Source organism: Labrus bergylta, chromosome 21, assembly GCF_963930695.1.
Source record: "Labrus bergylta chromosome 21, fLabBer1.1, whole genome shotgun sequence".
Lineage (NCBI taxonomy): Eukaryota > Metazoa > Chordata > Actinopteri > Labriformes > Labridae > Labrus > Labrus bergylta.
The window spans coordinates 7778986-7797267 of record NC_089215.1 but is presented as its reverse complement, the minus strand read 5'-3'; the positions used below and the strand labels follow the sequence as shown (position 1 = coordinate 7797267).

General features: G+C 42.4%; 1 protein-coding gene across 2 annotated transcripts; it reads right to left on the bottom strand.

The window, feature by feature from the left end:
- Positions 1-79: 79 nt before the first annotated feature.
- On the bottom strand, positions 80-15464 carry fam53b (family with sequence similarity 53 member B). 2 transcript variants are annotated; one of them, XM_029279492.2, is made up of 6 exons: positions 15260-15464; positions 10468-10543; positions 9068-9300; positions 8230-8290; positions 5257-5999; positions 80-1213 (listed from the first exon to the last, which is right to left on the bottom strand). In XM_029279492.2, the coding sequence occupies exons 3-6, from the start codon at positions 9155-9157 to the stop codon at positions 866-868; spliced, it is 1242 nt and encodes a 413-aa protein (XP_029135325.1). In that variant the 5' UTR covers positions 9158-9300; positions 10468-10543; positions 15260-15464; the 3' UTR covers positions 80-865. The 2 variants fall into 2 exon arrangements, with proteins under 2 accessions (XP_029135325.1, XP_020500391.1); XM_020644735.3 differs by lacking the exon at positions 10468-10543.
- Positions 15465-18282: the final 2818 nt, after the last annotated feature.

Below are 18282 nucleotides of genomic sequence, written 5' to 3'. Positions count from 1 at the left end.
TACAAGTGCAGGTCATTTTTGCATTCTCCCCAGGGTGTGAATCACAGATTTAACTTCAAGTAAAGACGCAGAAATAATGTGATTTCAAATGACACATTGAAAACTGTGTTTTATTCATATAGAAATATGCTCATGTTTTACATAACTTTGTAGTTACAAATAGTAAAAAGAAAAGAATATTAACGCTGTTAGCATCACGAGGCCTCTCTCGACAAAACGGGAGCGTAGATCTCAGAGAGAAGCCTGATGTTAATGTATGAAATGATAACTCGATACACTTTACAGGCTGTGTGTGCGTGCAGCTTGTTGCTCAGTTAAGAGTGTAAGGGGCTTTTGCTCACAGGAGAAGTCTCCATTTCTGTCCATCATGTACCAACGTATGACCGAAGGAGGTCAGAGTGACGAGTCATGTTTCTAGTGCAGAGAACTTAAACAAACCTGCTGTGAATTCTCTTCAAATGTAGCACAATGAAGGTAATCAGGGTTACACAGAAATGTTAAAGACCCCAGTGTCTGAGCCTATTTTAAAAACTTTTTTTTTTTTTTTTTTTTAAATCAGTTCTGTCATGTCACCTGAATCCATCCTTCTTACTTTTCTTGATCTCCTGAGACACAGTTGAGATTCCCACACAGTTGGGAAGGAGTTCCTAACTACACAAAGTTCCCGAAAATGGACTTAACAACCCCCAAGGGTCTGCCCAGTCGCCTCCTTGAGAAAAAAAAAAAAAACAAGTGCTGGATTGCTCATGGCATTAGCTCTCCACTTGCTTTGTCCTTAAGACTATCAGTACTGTTCACTGTGCCACGTGGTGATAACACTTTTTAGTCCGCTACATTAACTTCCACAAGAGGAGGCCGGTCCAGCTCAGTTCCTCTCAATTTGCTCTATGTCCAGCTCGCCTCCCAGCTGATACACATCCTTCCTCATGCTACAAAGCCCCGCCCACAGAGGCTCACTATCCTTCCCGTTGGTCGTCCCGGGCGTGAGGTCGCCGTAGTCTGTGGAGGTCCAGCCCGCCTCCTCAATGGTGGGGTCTGTCGTCGCGTTTCTGGTGATCTGGCCCTCTTTGGTCTGAGTTTGAACATCCAATTCGTTTGAGTAGTCGGTGTCGCACTGAGTGAGGCTCCTGAGAGTAGAGAGGGTCCGGCTGGACTCGCAGACGTCCTCTCCTGTGATTCCAGGGCAGCTGAGACTGTGGAAATTCTGAAGTTTCTGTGAAAGGACAGGAGTATGTTATTTTTTTTCAGCAGCATATTTCTCAAGGAAAAACAAGCATGCACTTACAACTATTTTTTAAATTACTGGTGGTTGTAGGAGACCAAAGCTTGTCTCCATGGTGATGGCATATTTGGTAAAGAAATCAAAACACATTTCCTTTATTTTGGACTATGACCCATGCCCTAACTAGGGCACAAAAACTGAAGGCATCCAGCCTTTATAAAAAAAAACAATCCCTCGACTGTACTAAACCATGTGTTGGTGAGGTCAGAGCTGGACACTGGGCAAAATACACTATATATATAAAAAAGAATAGATTTTTGTAGTATAAATTTAGCCTGTCTCACATACTGGAGCAACTGGTAGTTGGACGAGTGAGACTAAGCGGTCTGGACCCAGGCAGAGAGTGGCCAAATAACCCGCAGGCAGACATCACTCATGTAAGCCTTTTGACTCTGCTGGCCTCTCACTGGCACCGCACAATGAACACATACATCTGGGAAAAGTTCCTCAGGCATATCCACATGTGCCAGCACTGCTGCAGGCGAGTCCTGTGACAGCTGTGTGCACTGGAGTAGGTGGGGGGGGGGGCTTTATGACAGGCTTATCCAGCTAATGTGGAGGAGGCAGGACAGCTGCCTCATGCCTCACCGTTGCGCTGTGAGAGCAGAGAGATGTAGGAGAATAAGGCCTCTGTGAAAACTCCTGTCACTTGTGTGCTTACATAATACCCAACAGGCAGGCGGGCTGTCCCGAGACACAGCTCACAGCCAAGTGTGTGAACTATGACTAATCAACAGGTTAAAGATTCATCGACATTGATTTCTTCTAAATAAAGTAAGTTGTCCTGTTAAGAAAATAAAGACAAATTGCCACCTCAGGTTTTAATTGCACAAAGTGTAGTAGTCTACCTGATTTCTGTAGAAACACGTTTTAAAAACGACAAATGGATTTATTTATTTTTTATTGTGATCAGAGACGACAGAGGGCTGCAGTAGTCCCATTGAAGATGTTTGCATAATGTAATCATTAAGAATACAAATTAACACATGTGAACTGCACTAAAAACACTGTACAGAAGAGACTGGTGAGAATGTCTTTGGTTTTGCCCGAGTATCACCACACACAAAAGAATTAGACAACTTCATATTGGATTTTTATCGTTAAAGTAATTCGGGTCAATCGTCTTGGAGCTATCAATATACGTCCAATTCCAATAATTGTTGTTGAGGACAAACAGGAGTTGCCATCAAATCGAAAAAAAATGGGGATGTGTTCATGTGGTCTCCATGTTTGCAGGTCAATGTTTCATGAGTGGACCAACAAAGTGGTCAGGGCTCGGATTAAGGCATGTCATGTGTAAAGTTATGATCCATGTCTGTGACCTGACAGCGGTGAGAAAGGTCTCTGCACAGAGCAGCGGCAGTAGATCAAATGAGGCCCTGCTGTTTTTCTTGGCTCTGGTCGAAGCGGGTACATTTGTCAGCACTGGGCCGGTGTCACATTGCCGTCTTCTGCATTCGCACTTGAGTCTCAACCGTCAGGCTTCTGGCCCCAGACCATGGGAGCAAACTGATAAGACTGGACTTTAACTACACCAAATATAGCTCACGCAGAGGAAGCAGTTTTCAGGCAGAGAAAACCTTCCAACAACATCACAATGAGAGTCATGACTAAGTACTGCTTGTATCCGCCTCCGTCACCCCCCTCAGAACAAAATTGAGAAGAGAGCAGAAAGTCTCCTCATCCATACTGACCTTGACTCTCCATCAATAAAAGCTGATCGATAGCTCATGAGGCCCAGTTGTGGCAGCAATCCACCCACTGAGCTGAATTTACAGAAATCAATATCTCTTTAACCAACACGCATCTCCCCAGTGCGACGATCCATAACCTCTGCCACAGCTGCTCTACTTCCTGACAGTCATGGAGCCGTAGTGGGCCACGTTTCTCCCCGAGTAAACTACACCGCTGTGTGTGAGTGTTTGAGCGTGTGTGGATGAGAGGACACTTTAGAGACACACTAAGCACTGTGAGCAATCTTTGAATAGAAAGGTGACTTTGAATACTGATCGGGTGATACATTTGATGCAAAGTAAAGCCGTTGAAAGATGATGAGCGGCAAGTTTTAGTCGCGCAGCAAGAGAGCGTCTTTGCCACTGTGATTTCCTCATGACTCACAGCAACTCAACGTCTACTTTCTGAAATATCATGGAAAAAAAACTGAACAAGTTCCCAAAGATGTAAGTTAATGTCTTTAAACATCACTTCTCTCCCACCAAGCGTCCATATGAGGAATAAATTCCATGGTAAATGGACTAGAGCTTGTATAGCGCTTCTGACTACTCAAAGTTACACCAAATGTCACACCCACCCCATTCACACACTGATGGCAGAGGTTTCTATGGAAAGTGTCCATCAGTATTAACTAATCCCATTTATACACATACTTACGATACGCCGCTGACGAAGCAGCGGGAGTAATTCAGGGTTAGGTGTCTCGCCAGAAGACACGTCGTACATGTTGCTGCAGGAGCTGGGTATTGAGCCCCCGACCTTTCCGGTTGAGAGACGAACAACATAACCAACAGAGCCACAGCCGAGTACAAGCAGCAACTCTCGACCTTTCTGAAGGTAGAATTGGCCAAAGCAGCTAGCGCGATATTTTTTTTGTTAAAGATTTTTCTAAAAAAGAAAAACGTGGAATGTACAAACATCTTTGTGATTCCTTTAAGAGAAAAATGTCAAAACAGAAAGCCTCACAGGTGTAAACATACCATCCAATTCTATTTAGGTGTGTTTAAAAAAAAATCAAAAGCAGCAGTTCCTGATGTTTTGAAGTGAGCACTTGAAGATCAGCCAGTATTTGAGAGAAATATAAAAGCTTATCGCCCCTTATCGCCTAAATGACTATATTCAGAGAGCTTATTGTGATTTCAAAGACTTCTTGCTTCCACCTGAACTGACTACCAACTTCACAACAGTTGCTTTTAAAAACAGAGGAACAGAGAACACAATACACAGGCCGCATGACACAACCAGAGCTAACAATCAGCACCCTGATGTTCCTCTGTAAAAACATTGTCAGAGGCCTCGCCTGAGGCTCTTTTCTTCACGCTGACCTTGTTCCTGTTTGGAGAGTGTGTGGTGTCTGTCTGCCTGTCGTGACACAGCAGCACCGTTGTTAAGACACAACTGCACTCTGTGACTTCCTCCGAGGGGGTCCAGCTCTGTGTTTACGATCCAGCTGATGTTTGTGTGAATTTGTACTATGTCAGTTTTGTTGTTGGACAAAGTGGGAAAAACGCCTGCCAGGATGTTGGGATGACACAGACTGCTGTAACATGGTTGACTTCGAGACAACAATCAGCGCAGGACAGTGACTTTCATAAGATCATTTCTATAATAAAATCAAACTCATTCGATCTGCTGACTGACTGCTAAATTCCTGCTTTCATTGAATCATAATTTTCCACATAAAAAGGGCTATTTTTTTTGCGTCATACTTTTTATTTCAGGTGCAAAACAACACAAACCCACATTAAGGAATTTGATCCTGAACAGACCCGCATGAATGGATGGACGGCTGCCGTTTATTGACAATGCCTGCAGAAACACTTTGAGGTGTGCTGAGGGAGAACAGACACAATGGCGTGACCTTCTTTGGAAGTGTTTGTTTATCCAACATGGAAGGAGCAAATTGCCACAGCAGCAGAATATAACCAGCTAATGTTCATGAGACTGATGGAGCGTCGAGCCAGCAGAGTTTCCAGCTGGCACGACTGTTTTCCTGAGGGGTCTGGTCTCATGCTCCAGACTGTGATCTTTTGGATCACATAAGAGGTTTAAGTTATAAATAAATAGCTCATAATTGCTTCTGATTAATGTCATGCCCAAGTGCAGAATTAAATCATTTCTGTACAACATTTATATAAACACAGTTTTGATTTCAAACCAAACAGGCAGAGGTTACAGCATTTTATGTGACTTTATTATCCTAATTAAATGTAATGCTATGTGTACTGTGAAATACCAACCTGTGTCATCTTGGCCAGGTCCAAAGAAGGCCTCTGTGTGTCAGCAGGTCTTCTGCGCTTCACACCGATCTTCTTGTCGTTTAGGACACAAGGCTGCGAGCGACTCCTGGCTAGCCCCCCCTGTCCGCCGCGGCGCTCCAGCTCTGGAGTGGAGTCAGGGGAGCTGTTTGGCGAGGGTCCACGAGTCTCAGGGAGGCAGATCTGTTCGTGAGAGAGGTAGAGGGGCTGCTCTGGGGTCTCCGAGGAGAGGGGCGTCAGGCTAGAGAAGGCGGAGGAGCAGGGGGGACGCTGTGCAAAGCAGGGCTGCTCATGGGTGTTAGAGCGGGTGGGGAGGCTGAAGCTGGAGCTGCGCTGCATAGCCGGGAAGCCGAGGGTAGAGTTGGTGACACCGCCACGCTGGACGCTGCCTCCACTGTGGCACCTCCTCTTTTCCACCGTCGTCCACACACGAGAGCCTTGAGGCCGCCAGGTGGAGCGGCAGCCACCCAGCTCGTCCGAGCAAGACAGGGACCTGCACTGCCGCTTGCTAGGGGGGGCGGTAGAGTGCGAGGAGGCCGCCTCGGTCAGGTTTAGATCCTGCAACAAGCTGGTGATTGTGCTTGAGGTGGAGCCAACATCCCAATCCCAGTGGGTAGACGTCTTGTGCACCTCCGGCAGGACATCCCACAGGCTCTCCAGGCTGGTCCCAACTGGCCTCTGCTGTATGGAGCAGCTGTGACCCACCTCGTGCCAGCGGCTCGTCTCTGCAAGAAAACGACCACATCCATTTGAACAAAAAGCCTTGAACATATGAGATGATAGACAAGATTCTTCCCTAAAAAAAAAACTGAAATATTCATAGAAATTCTGTACAACAAGACTCCTGAGGTCCTAAAATGCTAAAATGGTCAATTTTATTGGTTGGTTTTTTAATGCATTACAAAATCTTAAAGGAAAGTTTTCAACTTGTAGCTGAGGGAAATATGAGCGTGTTTGTGTGTGTTTGTGTGTGTGTGTCAGTCATAGCAGCCAACTCAATCCTAATTTGTATGCTGCTTTTTGATATGCACTGACATGAACATCAAGATAGACCAAAGTGCATGCCAAATGGATGAATCTTTTTGCATCAAACTAGGCTCCCCAGACAAGACTGTAAATCTTGCAGGAAATGAGACATGACTTTGTAGAATCTCCCTTCTCTTAACACATTCATTATTCCATCAGTAGAGCCCTCATAACGACTGCTTGAGGGCTTCATTTTATTTCATAGTGTCAAAAGGAATTTAAAAAAGTTCCACAGATTTAGGATGCAGGGATTTTTTACACATGTAATTTTTGGAGGATGTATTTAAAAAAAATAATCATAGGAATTCAGATCTTGTGTGCAAACTCTCTCAGAGGAACAAAACAATGTGAGAATCACCTTAGGTATGCATTTCTGAGACGCAATCGTCCCAAATTTTGGGAGAAAAAGTAGAAAGGTTCTATAGTAACGAGAGGTTAAATTCAACCTCAACAGAGATAACATCCCTGACAATGCTCCAGTCTGGGTCAGTGCGTTGATGCCAGCATGTGTACTTTATATTGACACTACTCACTGCTTTGCGTAATTGGCACTAAAAATAAACTATGTCCCCCAGGCACTGCTTTAGTGTCACAGTCTGTAAGCACAGCTTATTGGGAAAGGAAACAGAGCTCAATGTCTAACTGACTCGATATCAAACCTCAAGTCTGCTGGAGTTAATCTTGATAACATGTCAATAACCCATCATAAACAGCAGGCTAAAGCTAATTGTGTTGTTTTTTTAAAGCCTGGATCCATTATTTGCCATCGCTGATCAACTCCACAGCGTTGCCAGGAAAGCACCTGTTATTGCCACAACAGAAACTCCCTTGAATCACTGAATGGGTCAGCCAACTGAACTGGTCAGTCAACTCTGAGTCAGATACCAAACATCGAAGCCACTGCCCACCCCTGGTATGCAAAAAGTCTATTCTTCTCTGCTAGAGATAAAATCCCCAAAATACCATCTACAGTACACGGGTAGGGTGAGGAACAAAGGGCAGTGTTAACAACACCTACTGCGACTGCTGTGTTCTGCCAGTCTTGCACACTCAATGCCAAGTTACTCGAGGACAGACTGCCATTTAATCTAACAAAACAAAGATTGTAAACGCACTTACTCATACTTGCTGGGTAAACTAAGGTTTTGTCCCTTCACAGTCTGATCCAAATTTCAACTTAAGGACACCATGTCTGCAACTTTGCACACACACAGGAGTGCAATGAGATACCAGCCAATGATAAACCGCTAACACACACAGTCATTAACGTACATTCATCTTCAGCAGAAACACCTGTCAGACATGTTCCACATAACGTTGTGTGACTGCAGACCAGATGCAGCAGAGGCTGGCTTGCTGCCTATAATTTCTCAGAAATGTTACAAAAAGACAGGCACTACCGAACAACTGCTGTCGCCCAAACACGTGGCAAGCTGCAGTAGACCTTTGTATGTTCATGGAACTTAACATTGACAAGCATGGTCTGAAAAATAAAATAAAAAAGGGGAATAAAGTGTCTGACAAAATTACAAAATAAAACATTAGATGTGACATGGGACCCTCATATGTTTCTTTACTAGATTATAAATAGCAAAGTTAGAAACGCATTTAATCTAGGAACCCATCAGATACTGTCTGACAACAATACAGCCCATTGGGGCGACAATAAACTTCCTGTGCCTTCAGATTCCGTATTTTTAGTGCAGATTCTGTAAATGAGTCAGTATTTCTGTAACATGTCTGTGTAAGCCCATTGAGGACCATTTTACACCAATAGAGAATTCAAAGGAATACGCATCAACATGTAAAAGAACAATTCTATACAGTTACATTTACAGTGTTTGACTGACTCCCCACAAGTTTTACCGCTCAATTACTACTTTTCTTTTTTTCATTTTTATACTGAAATGAAAGATTGCAGACTCTTACCCATGAGTCCACAAGAAAAAAGTGCAGTCCCCTGGGTCATGGTCTGTGCCTGGAACTGGAACTGCAGAAATGCAAGAGATAGCCAGAATAGGTCAGTTGCCAGTTTCCAGAAAATCCCATAACATATAAAGCAGGTTCTAGCAAGAGCAATTTCATAAGGAAAACCCCTCCCCTAGAAAGTCAAAGTTTGTTCTTGAATAAATAGTCCAAGAGGTGAATGCTATAACATATTTTTGGCGGATAGACGACACATCAACAGAGATTTCCACCATAAATGCCTCTGATTGACACTCAGCCTTACTAAATGATGACTCTATTCCACGAGGGTAAAAAGACAAACACAGTCCACATTAGTAAGGGGATTTCTCCCTCTGTGCTGGCAGAAAGAAGCCTTCTACTGCATGTGTGCTGATTAGAAAATGAGTCAGAGTTGCTCGACCAAATGGAACTCAAACACTCCGTTGTCATTTTGAGTAAAATAAATGGAACATGACAAACGCCCTGCTGATAACAGTTGGGAGCTATTATCATGCAATTATTGGTTAACTGTACAATAAACATCCCTTTTTTCATATCTTCAATATCCAAATACTTCTGTTGACATCACATCCTGACATTCATGGAGGAAACATGTGAAATTCCTACAAATTTGACTCAGGGGAAGTTAAAGTCAAGTTTGAGCTCCTATTAAAGATGAATGAAAATAGGAAAATATAAAAAGAGAACTGGCACTAGTTTCTGGATTCAGAGCAACACCCATTGACGCCTGTTGGCAAGGCTACATATAAAAACACAAACACCCAAAAATGCTTACACAAGTAGAAAAAAAACCTCTCACCTGATCCAAATCTGTATTTTTTGAGGTTACATCGTCGACACCCTTCTTTTCCAGTGTTTTCTTGAATATGATCACCATTTCAACCCACATCCTTGTCCCAAGTGGTTCCAGTGAGGGCAGGAAGATCTGGCAGCCATCTTGGCGGGCATAGTGTGAGCGGGCCGGTTTCTCGTTAAGCTTAAGACAGCAGCCCTCGACTCCTGCAGGAATGTACTTCACTCTTCAGCCCGATTCTGAGTGGACACACAGAGATGAGCACGGGATTAGAATGCAGTACATTTCTGACATTCTGCGAACCATATAAACAGAGAACAATCCATCTGGATTGGGGAGAAAAGATCCACCCCGGGTTTAGACCCTGAAACACGCTGTTAATGGAGAGAAAAACCCAATGCTCTCCTTCAGGTTCATGGAGGGCGAAGGCTGGATTCACAGCCGTTACAATGGATTCTTCTACCAACACAAAAAAACGCTACTCAGAGGAATTTTAAGTATCAAAAGTTCAAGGAGATATTTTGAATCACTTCTGCATTGAACCCGAATCTCAGTCTATGAGCTGTACACTCCATATACTTTAAATGATTATTGCTGAATATGCTCATCCTGATAAGAGTTTTGAAGCCATGAGCAGGAGATAGAGCTGCTTTGTACATTGACGTAGTGTCTTTGGCAATGTTCTGGAGAATCTGCTGAAAATGCTGCTGAGCAGTAGATTAAGCTGCAGGTGGTTTGAGTAATTTCACACCATTGTAACCAAACTGTAAAGAGCTAGTGCACTCCATGAAGGAGTTGGTTACAAACCTAAGAGCTACGTGTCCACCTAAAGGCATTAAGAAAGACAGACTTTTGGCAGATTTCACTGTAAAACCCTCAAGTAAATCTCAACAATGTTTGATATACAAACACCTAACTGTTTGGAATCTGAAGATACTCTGGCACTCTTGCAAACCTGAAAGATAGAAATAGGAAACTCAAGAGAGGTATGTTGGTGGTTTGACAGACTCCTTTAATGCTCATTTGATTGAGCAAACATCACCACTTCACTTTGATTTGCAAGGCGTTGCCTTGGTTTCATATGCTCCTCTGTAAATTCACTTCCGTGAGGCCTTATCACCAAAACATGAACTCTATAGCTTGTTTTGTTCAAGCCTATCCATGTGGAGGATTATCAGTCATCCGAGTGAGCATGTTTCCTCAAAGTGTTCCACACTGGAGCGCACAGAGAAGGGAATAGAGCAAAGTCAAAGTTGTGTAATTGAATACTCGGGCTGGCTAGGAATAGCTGACCTTGCGGTTATCAAAACAACCCTCCTTGCATTAGTGCTGCACCACAGTTACAGCGAAACAGCTGATTGGCCACAGATGTAAATCTAGGTAACCGTTACAGAGTTTTTACTAACCAAGGTAGGAAGTTGAAAAAGAGTACATGGGACGCAAGTTGGTGTAAGGATGCCTGCAAGGTCAGAGGGTGTCCATCTGTTTGAATGACAGAACAACTGTAAGCACAAACAAGGGGGGACAAAAAGATACAGTGTACGTGGGACAAAAGAGGGCCCTGTGCAGAAGATGAGACACCGTGGGAAACAAAAGAGACGACATCAGAGGTTGAGGGCGGTTGGGTGGAGTGTGTGTGTGTGTGTGTGTGTGTGATGGCAGAGGGACAACAGCATCACAAGACCCCGAGGGAGCTAACATACAAGAGGAGGAGGTGTTTGCATTGAGCATATGATTTCCATTACCGACACTTATCACGTCAGGAAAAGAAGTTAAACACAAGGGTGTTTTCAGCGGCGTTCCATAAGAAGAGGTTCAAGGGACGTCTGTGGCCTCAAAAGAAAAGAAATGAACTGATCAAAGCTTGGAAATGTGCCTATAAAGTGCGTGACCATTGACCACACCAATCTGTGTTTTACAGCAGAGGTATCTAGGGACTTTCTGGGGGTAGAGGAAGCAGTTGTTTATATGCCCTTAATGGCTCAGTGATGGATGCAGATGGCATTGACACAGAAAGAAAAAAAGCTCGCCCAAAGCGATCAAATTGGTAAAGTCAAGCAAAGCCAAACTAAAAAAAGGATAGTATGTGAGGTTTTTTCTTCTTCCTGAGAATAATGGAAAACTGTAGCCTTTAACTCTGAACTGTAAACAACATCTAGAACCTCTCGTTAAAGAGACCAACACAAATTGTCATCCTTCTCATGTTAAGGCATTACGTTTTGTATCCCATAAATCTGTTCTGAGTGCTTTAAATGGGCGAGGTTTATAACATAATTGTAAACATTCTTCAGCTCCATGACATAACTTGAACACACAATTATAAAAGACAGGCCTAGCTCCACAGCCTTGACAGTTTGTGAATAGAAAACACGTTGAGAAGGAAAGCCTGCTTTTTCTTGTATGGACAAAGCTGTACAGCACATTTCAGCTTGACTTTTAAGGCTTAATGGATGCACTCACCTCCAAACTGAAGGCTGTGTTCAAAGATGCAGATGAAGCTTTAATTTGCCAAAACATCCATCTTGAATTTCACCAAAAGGAGTGAAAGCCCTCCTTCTTGCGTCAAAACCCAAATCAACTCCATAATGATGCCTGTGTTATCTGGAATCAGTGGGAGCCTCTATGCTTCTGCAGCCCGATAGCTCTTTATCTGGGCTGGGGCAGCAAGCCGCCGTGACAACTGAGAAGTCTAATCTCTGAGAAGGGGAAGAACGTTGCGCGGTGTTTCCCTCAGACATGGCTTTCCATCACATGCAAGCTGGCTGCTGACTGACTGCTACAAAGTCTGCAGTGACAGCGGCCTTGTGAGAAAAAAAAAAAAAAGACGACAACAACGCCGCCTTGGACGGGCTGATGGGACACCGCACATCCTTTGTGGTCACCGAAAAGGCTTTCAAGCGTGCTGCTTTGGGCTGTCAGAAATAGCAAGCTATTGCACGGCCTAGAGAGCGCTAGATAGGATGAGGGAGGAAACCACAAAGTAGATTGGGTCAAAAGTAAAGCGGAGGCCTGCTAGAGACAGACTCAACATCCAGAGGCATGTGCAGAACTTGCTCTACTTGAGATTAGATACAGGAGTACATTTCTAGAGGACACTAAGAAGTCTCCAGAACAAATATAAACTGTCAGCTTAGCCATTAAAAAAGGCATCTAAACTGTGGTCACCCATTAAAGCTGTGTTTCCCAATTAGAGCAGCTTTTCCATACATTGCTCAGACTGTAATCCCACTGGTTAGGCCAACATTACATAAGAATTTGGCAGCTTTGTGTCTGACTGACAATTAGAGCTAATACTAATCCATTTTAGAACACTTGGGACAGCTGGTGGAAAAGCAACACTGTTTGATATCATTCTTAAAACTTACTTATTGGCTATTGAGCAATGCAACAAGATTGTATGTATTTCGCATTCCCTTTAATGGTTATCACACATGCTTAAACGTTCGTATCAAAGCGACCATTAGTAAAACGGCAAACAAAACTAGGCATAATAGCTTTGATGTTAATGATTTACATTTCCAGGCATCCTTCTTTGACGTTTGGAAGGCAGTCAGATCCGTTTCCCTCTCTGAACAATCCTAGGATTGTGACCGTCTCTGTAATCCGAGCATCTGCCGAGCACCTGAGAGTCTTAGACGACCCGACTTGAGGGATTTGTGCGATTCTACTTCACTGTACAGCTAGTAGAAGGAATGCTGGGTAAAAAAGTGTAGCTGTCCCTCCTTTTGGATTCCCTCTGAGAAAATATGCACGTTTCTGAAAAAAACTTGTTTCCCCTTAGCTTTTGGCATTTAAATCTTTGGGCGTCATGGTTTGCAGAGAATCCATATTTTCACTCCCCAGGTTCTCATGTAACGACGGTAGGTGTGTTGACAGAGCATGTCATAAATAGCAGACAGACACGCAGGGCTCATGAAGTTAATTGAATAACAAATTGGCAAACCAGTTCTGCTTTTCCTGCAGCTGTGCATCATTTTCACAGTGAATATTCAACGTTTTTAACACCCAAAACTTTCATTTCTGGGGGATGGGGGTGTCGTCATTAATTAATAGTCACAAAGGGCAGGTGCCACCACGTTTCGCCACGGCTGCCTGACTCAAAAGAAGTTTATGAAAACTCATTGTATGCTGCCGGCTAGCCCACAGCTGTCTGCATGTTCACAGAAATTAGAGCGATGTCAAACAGGAGGCACACTCTACATGTAAAGCAGCTCGTGAATTGTCAGAAATAAGCATGGCTGCTTAGCTTCAATAGTTGCTTATCAGGCTCAGTAGAGGGCCTGGGGTACAGCCAAGGTCTCACAAGCATGCAGCTGCCCACTTACCATAAACACAAAGGCTCAGCATGGCTATGCATGGCAGCCAAGGAGGCCTACGTTTTCAAGCAGGCCTGCTGTTTAATTATCTCATACATAATCACTCGCACTGTATACATTTTGTCCGGAACAAGAGCTTTGTTGAGGGCTGTAATCGAGGCTTTCAACACACCTGTCTGAGTAGGGAGAAATGCAGTCCACTTGAATGCTAAATCTAACAAAGTATTTTAATTACAAAGAAACATGTCCCAATCGTGCAGAAAAATAACATTGCATTTTGTGGGGGGAAAAAAAGTCACATTAAGTGGATAAAACCTTGTAAAAATTTAAAGCCAAATTAAGAATGGAGGGGAAAGAGCCCTCTTGAGTTTTATATGCTGGAATTCATCCATCCATCCCCCAACACTGACCATAAGCACTCATGAAATGACATGTTAAAGCCAGGGAACAACTTTTTTTCCCCTTCAGATAAGTCTACAAACAATATCATAACACTGGCTTTACAATGCACAGGAACAGAGAAAGCCTTGTAATGTCAAAATAGTCTATCTGATATTAAAAAGGAAAGAGGAATCAGCTGCAAACTCTGATAGGAAGCCTCTTTTGTACTTCAGCTAAAGCTGCCCAACAGTTTTTTGTTTTTTTTGCAGATGATTTTGCCAGCCCACCAGGTGGAAGCCTCTCAGTTTCAGAGGGGGGAAAAAAAGAAAAGCCCTGAAAACTGAGCTTACCCAAGTAACCAGCACAAACAGTCCTTTAAACCCCCTTTTCCAAAAATCCCTCATGAAAGGGAAATGAGTTTGGCAAAGAAACTGGTGTGACGGGAGCTCACAGAATGTTACACGCAGACTACAGAGCAAACAGGATTTGAACTCAGCAGAAGGGCCACAAGGAGCTGATGAGAAAAATGAAATATACATGCAAAAAAAAAAGTTAAATCTTTCACAAAAAACGTCCCCTTGTCAACTTGTAATTTATGCATGTTTGAGCCACTTGTGATCTTAAGCAGCCAAACTCATGGCTGGAGGACACAGAGGAGTTCAGGTTTAACAAGCTGCTGTGTTTATGATGCCACAGAGCACAAACTGCAGAATCTGCTGGAGCCTGATGTCTTCATACCTGAGGGGAAGGTTAGCTAGATACAGATAAGGACAACATTCCTCAGCAACGGCACAAACTGTAAAATACAACAGAGGATGACATGACCGACCAGCCACTAAACAATGTGGTGTCAGGTATAAAAAGGTATGCACTCATTACCAATTCAAACTGTGTTAACAAAGTATAAAACAGCACTGACCTATCCTGCCATGCATGGCTAAAATAACACTTCAGAGTGTTTGTGCTTCAAAGCAAGCCAATTCACATAAAATGCTTTTGATCCAAGGAAGGTATTTTCACTTTGCCCAACTAATCTGGCTGAGTTTAAGACAAACAGGTCAAGCATACTTTCTGGGCTCAAGTGTAGACGACCAATGGATGATTCTGACATTAAAAAAAATAATAATCTGGTAACTAAAAGTGATTGTGTTTCTAAGCTTGTTTTAATACTTACATTTCATCATAAGTATGCCTTTGTCAGCCATCGGAATAGCATAAAAGAAGTGACAAAAGAGGAATGAAGCAGCTTTTATGTAAAGTAATACCCCAGAAAAGACAGAAGGGACAAAGCCAAGGCTGTAACCCATGAGGAAAAGTTGCTAAGCTAACTAATTGGAGCTGTTTGGCTTAAACAAAGAAGACAACTTTATTAAACGTCACTAAAAAATAAGTCACATACTTCCAAAGGGCAAGAGAGAATCACACTTGCCACTTTATAAACTAGCTTCCTAAGTTAGCTTGCACAAAAACGTATTATTAAGACTCAAGAACTACAACTCACAGTGCATTGCGGTGAGCGCCTCGGATATCCAACAACACCACCGTGTTGCTAGTTAGTTTAGTTTCCCTGGACCATGTTGACTTTTTCTTTTCTTTTCTTTCTTTTAGCAGACAAGGCAGAACAAGGCAGGAAGTAAAGCGAGCAGGTCACCTCACGTCCTGCTCCAAGCAGCTCCTGCAAACTACAACATTACCCCAGTGCTCTACTGTCCAAGATTGCACGCTAATGAGCCTGTGACAACATACATGGGCGATTCCACTTTTGACAACGGGAGAGGGGTGTCCGCTAAGTCGCTTACACCTCTTTAGCTTTTAGTTTTACGTTAACTGTCAATGTTATGTCTCTTATCTAATCTGCGTGTCACATCAAACGACACATTGTGTGGGTTAATTTATTTACTTTCTACAATCGACGAACTTTTGTAAAAAAAATGTCCACCCTCTACTCGTGTAAGTAGTGGTATGATCGACCCTGCAGTAATGAAAAGTAATCAAAGTTTTGAGCTGTGCATATACAGGCAAGGTACTTTCACAATGTACAGCGGTGTAACGTGATAACTTTCCATCTGTGTGTGTGGCCTTTAGAGTGAGATTCAGGAAGACAGAGAGGATCTATGATACATTTACACTGATTGTTCCCCCCTCACTGAATTTCACTTCCAGTAAAATAAGGGTTAGTCTTGTAAAAAAAAAAAGTATGTTATGAACAGATGTCCCTTTTCCAGGATGTAAAATGTGGCTTCTGGGTTTGTTGTCTATACATAGTTTATTATACACATTATGCAATAAGTGCTCACATGTTCCCCTGCAAATGATCACTTCTGAGTACCTATAAAATCTATCCAACAAGCAGAGTTTTAGCTGTATTTTTCTGATTCATTCTCATTACACTAAGCCCAGAGGAGATACAAAGAATGAACAGCTAAGCAAAAAGTGAACATTAAAGACAGGTTTCTTTTTTTTCATCATGTGTATCAACTCGCTACCTACTATTTTCTAACACAGAGTGAGTCAAAGCCTTAAACATTTATATCTGCTAAAAACCTAATTTAATCATGGCAATCACTTAACAAAAGTAGGGGAACTTGTTTTTTTTTGTAACATCCACAAAATCTGGACCAGAAAAAAAGTTAAAACAAACATACTTCATAAGCAGGATTTTGAGTTCATGTATTTTACGAGGGGTTGAAGTGAACATGCGGGGCCTCAAACGGGTGGGGAGCTGAATCTCACCCCTGGCAGACACTATTGTTAATCAAGGAGTAACATCTGTTGTGTGCCTCTAATCTCCCCCAGACTGTCCTCCTCGGTTTAAGACTGTCTGCCTTTTGTGTTAAAGGGCACAGTGGATTTGTCTCCTCCAGTGTGTGGGCTACAGTATGGGGGGTGACACTTTTTTTTCCTGTTGTACTTAAACCCCAGTTGCTGTCTGAAGGGTGAGAGATTTAGCAAAGACATACAGAATAGGAGAGGGGCAACCTTGCATGTTTTGTATTCCTGGAAGGCACAGATCTCCAGGAAAAAGATGAACAAAACAGCTCACCGTGGAAAAGCAGGATTCAGGCAGTTCAACAAGTTTTGCCGCATGTGCTGTGACTGTCAAAACCATAGGGGGCAGTATCCACCAATCATAATGATGCAAGAGTAAACTGAAACATACCAGTTTTTGTAAGTTTAAGAAACTAACAAGCTGTGATTTCTGTGTTTGGTCATTTAATTTTCATTTGTTCATGCCCCTATAGCAAACATATGTTTAACAGTAAATAGGAAGTGAGCTTCCAACTCCCAGTACTGAGACCCCATGCAGAATGCTGTATGCCATCTGTGGTGCACACTGGCCACAGACAGATGGCTGTTACAGGCTCCTGTTACATGAGCCATCTCTTTTCAACGGTAATGAACCGAACAAAATTCAACATTTTATGATTTAAGAGTCATTAGTTTTACTGTCTTGACTTTACTTTGTTTTAATGTGAACCAAATCCAGTCAACATTTAACTCTGCTGAAAATGTACCTGATTTTTTTTTTTTTCAAATTCAGTTCTAGGTTTTATAATGCATGGCAGTAGTAGTAGTAGTATTTATGTTGGGATTCATAAGCTTTGTACAAGTGCACAAACCCCAAGTCTGTATTCATCTTTATTCAAGTTATGTTATGCCAACATGGTGACACTTGAGGAAAAGAAAAACACTGACACCATTTGTCAAAACTCAGAAGTACATGTAAGCCTTCATGATTTTGTTTTAGTTGTTTAAATGATTCTCTGGTCTATACAAAGGAAGTACTGTAACTACACTCAGAATATATAAAAAAAAATAACAGCATATGGTTTTCATGGAACTTCATCTAAGTTTCATTGCTTCTCATCTATCCCACTAATCCCCGCCTATAATGTTTATAGCCAAGTTAATTGAACTGGCACATCCCTGTGGGTTTTGAAGATTCCTTCTGTAGAGGCTCAAAAGCAGTGTGTTTGCCAGAGCATGCACATCGCTAAATCCTCTGCAGCATCTGAAAGACATGCAGCTGTTATGGCTCATGGGCATAGAGCTTAGAACAAAGCTGTTTTCCAAATGTACAAGATAAGTACAATGACGTATACATTTAGATAATTTAAGTCAACTTCTTATGAATTAAATATGAAGAGCTAAGAAACACCTTTTAAGTAAATGAAAAGTAGGAGAAGACAAACATCCCTTATGGCTCAAATGTTCTGCATTCAAAACTAAAGACAAGGTCAGATGAGTAAAATGCCCTTAACTCATTAGAAATGTCCCATTCAGGTCATTGTTTTGATGTATAGATTGATTGTATTATCATTACTTACGTATCATCATATGTCTCGGCAGCCTATTAAGGTCGTAGGAGGTCAAGCTGGAGCTCATTATAGGATAAAAGCAGTGTTGGGTATTCTGATGCTTTGGTAGCAATACAATAATGTTTGAAGTTCCAGTACAAGTCCTGTATTCAAAATCGCTCTTACATAACTTCCGTTACCAAAGACAGTCATCATATTGAGTGAA

Bases quoted from the DNA above. Each gene is read 5' to 3' on its own strand.
- fam53b (XM_029279492.2), bottom strand. From the start codon at position 9,157: ATGTGGGTTGAAATGGTGATCATATTCAAGAAAACACTGGAAAAGAAG. The intron at 8,291-9,067 runs GTGAGAGGTTTT...GCATTTCTGCAG, and splicing joins AAAATACAGATTTGGATCAG to TTCCAGTTCCAGGCACAGAC. The intron at 1,214-5,256 runs GTTGGTATTTCA...GTCCTTTCACAG, and splicing joins ACCTGGCCAAGATGACACAG to AAACTTCAGAATTTCCACAG.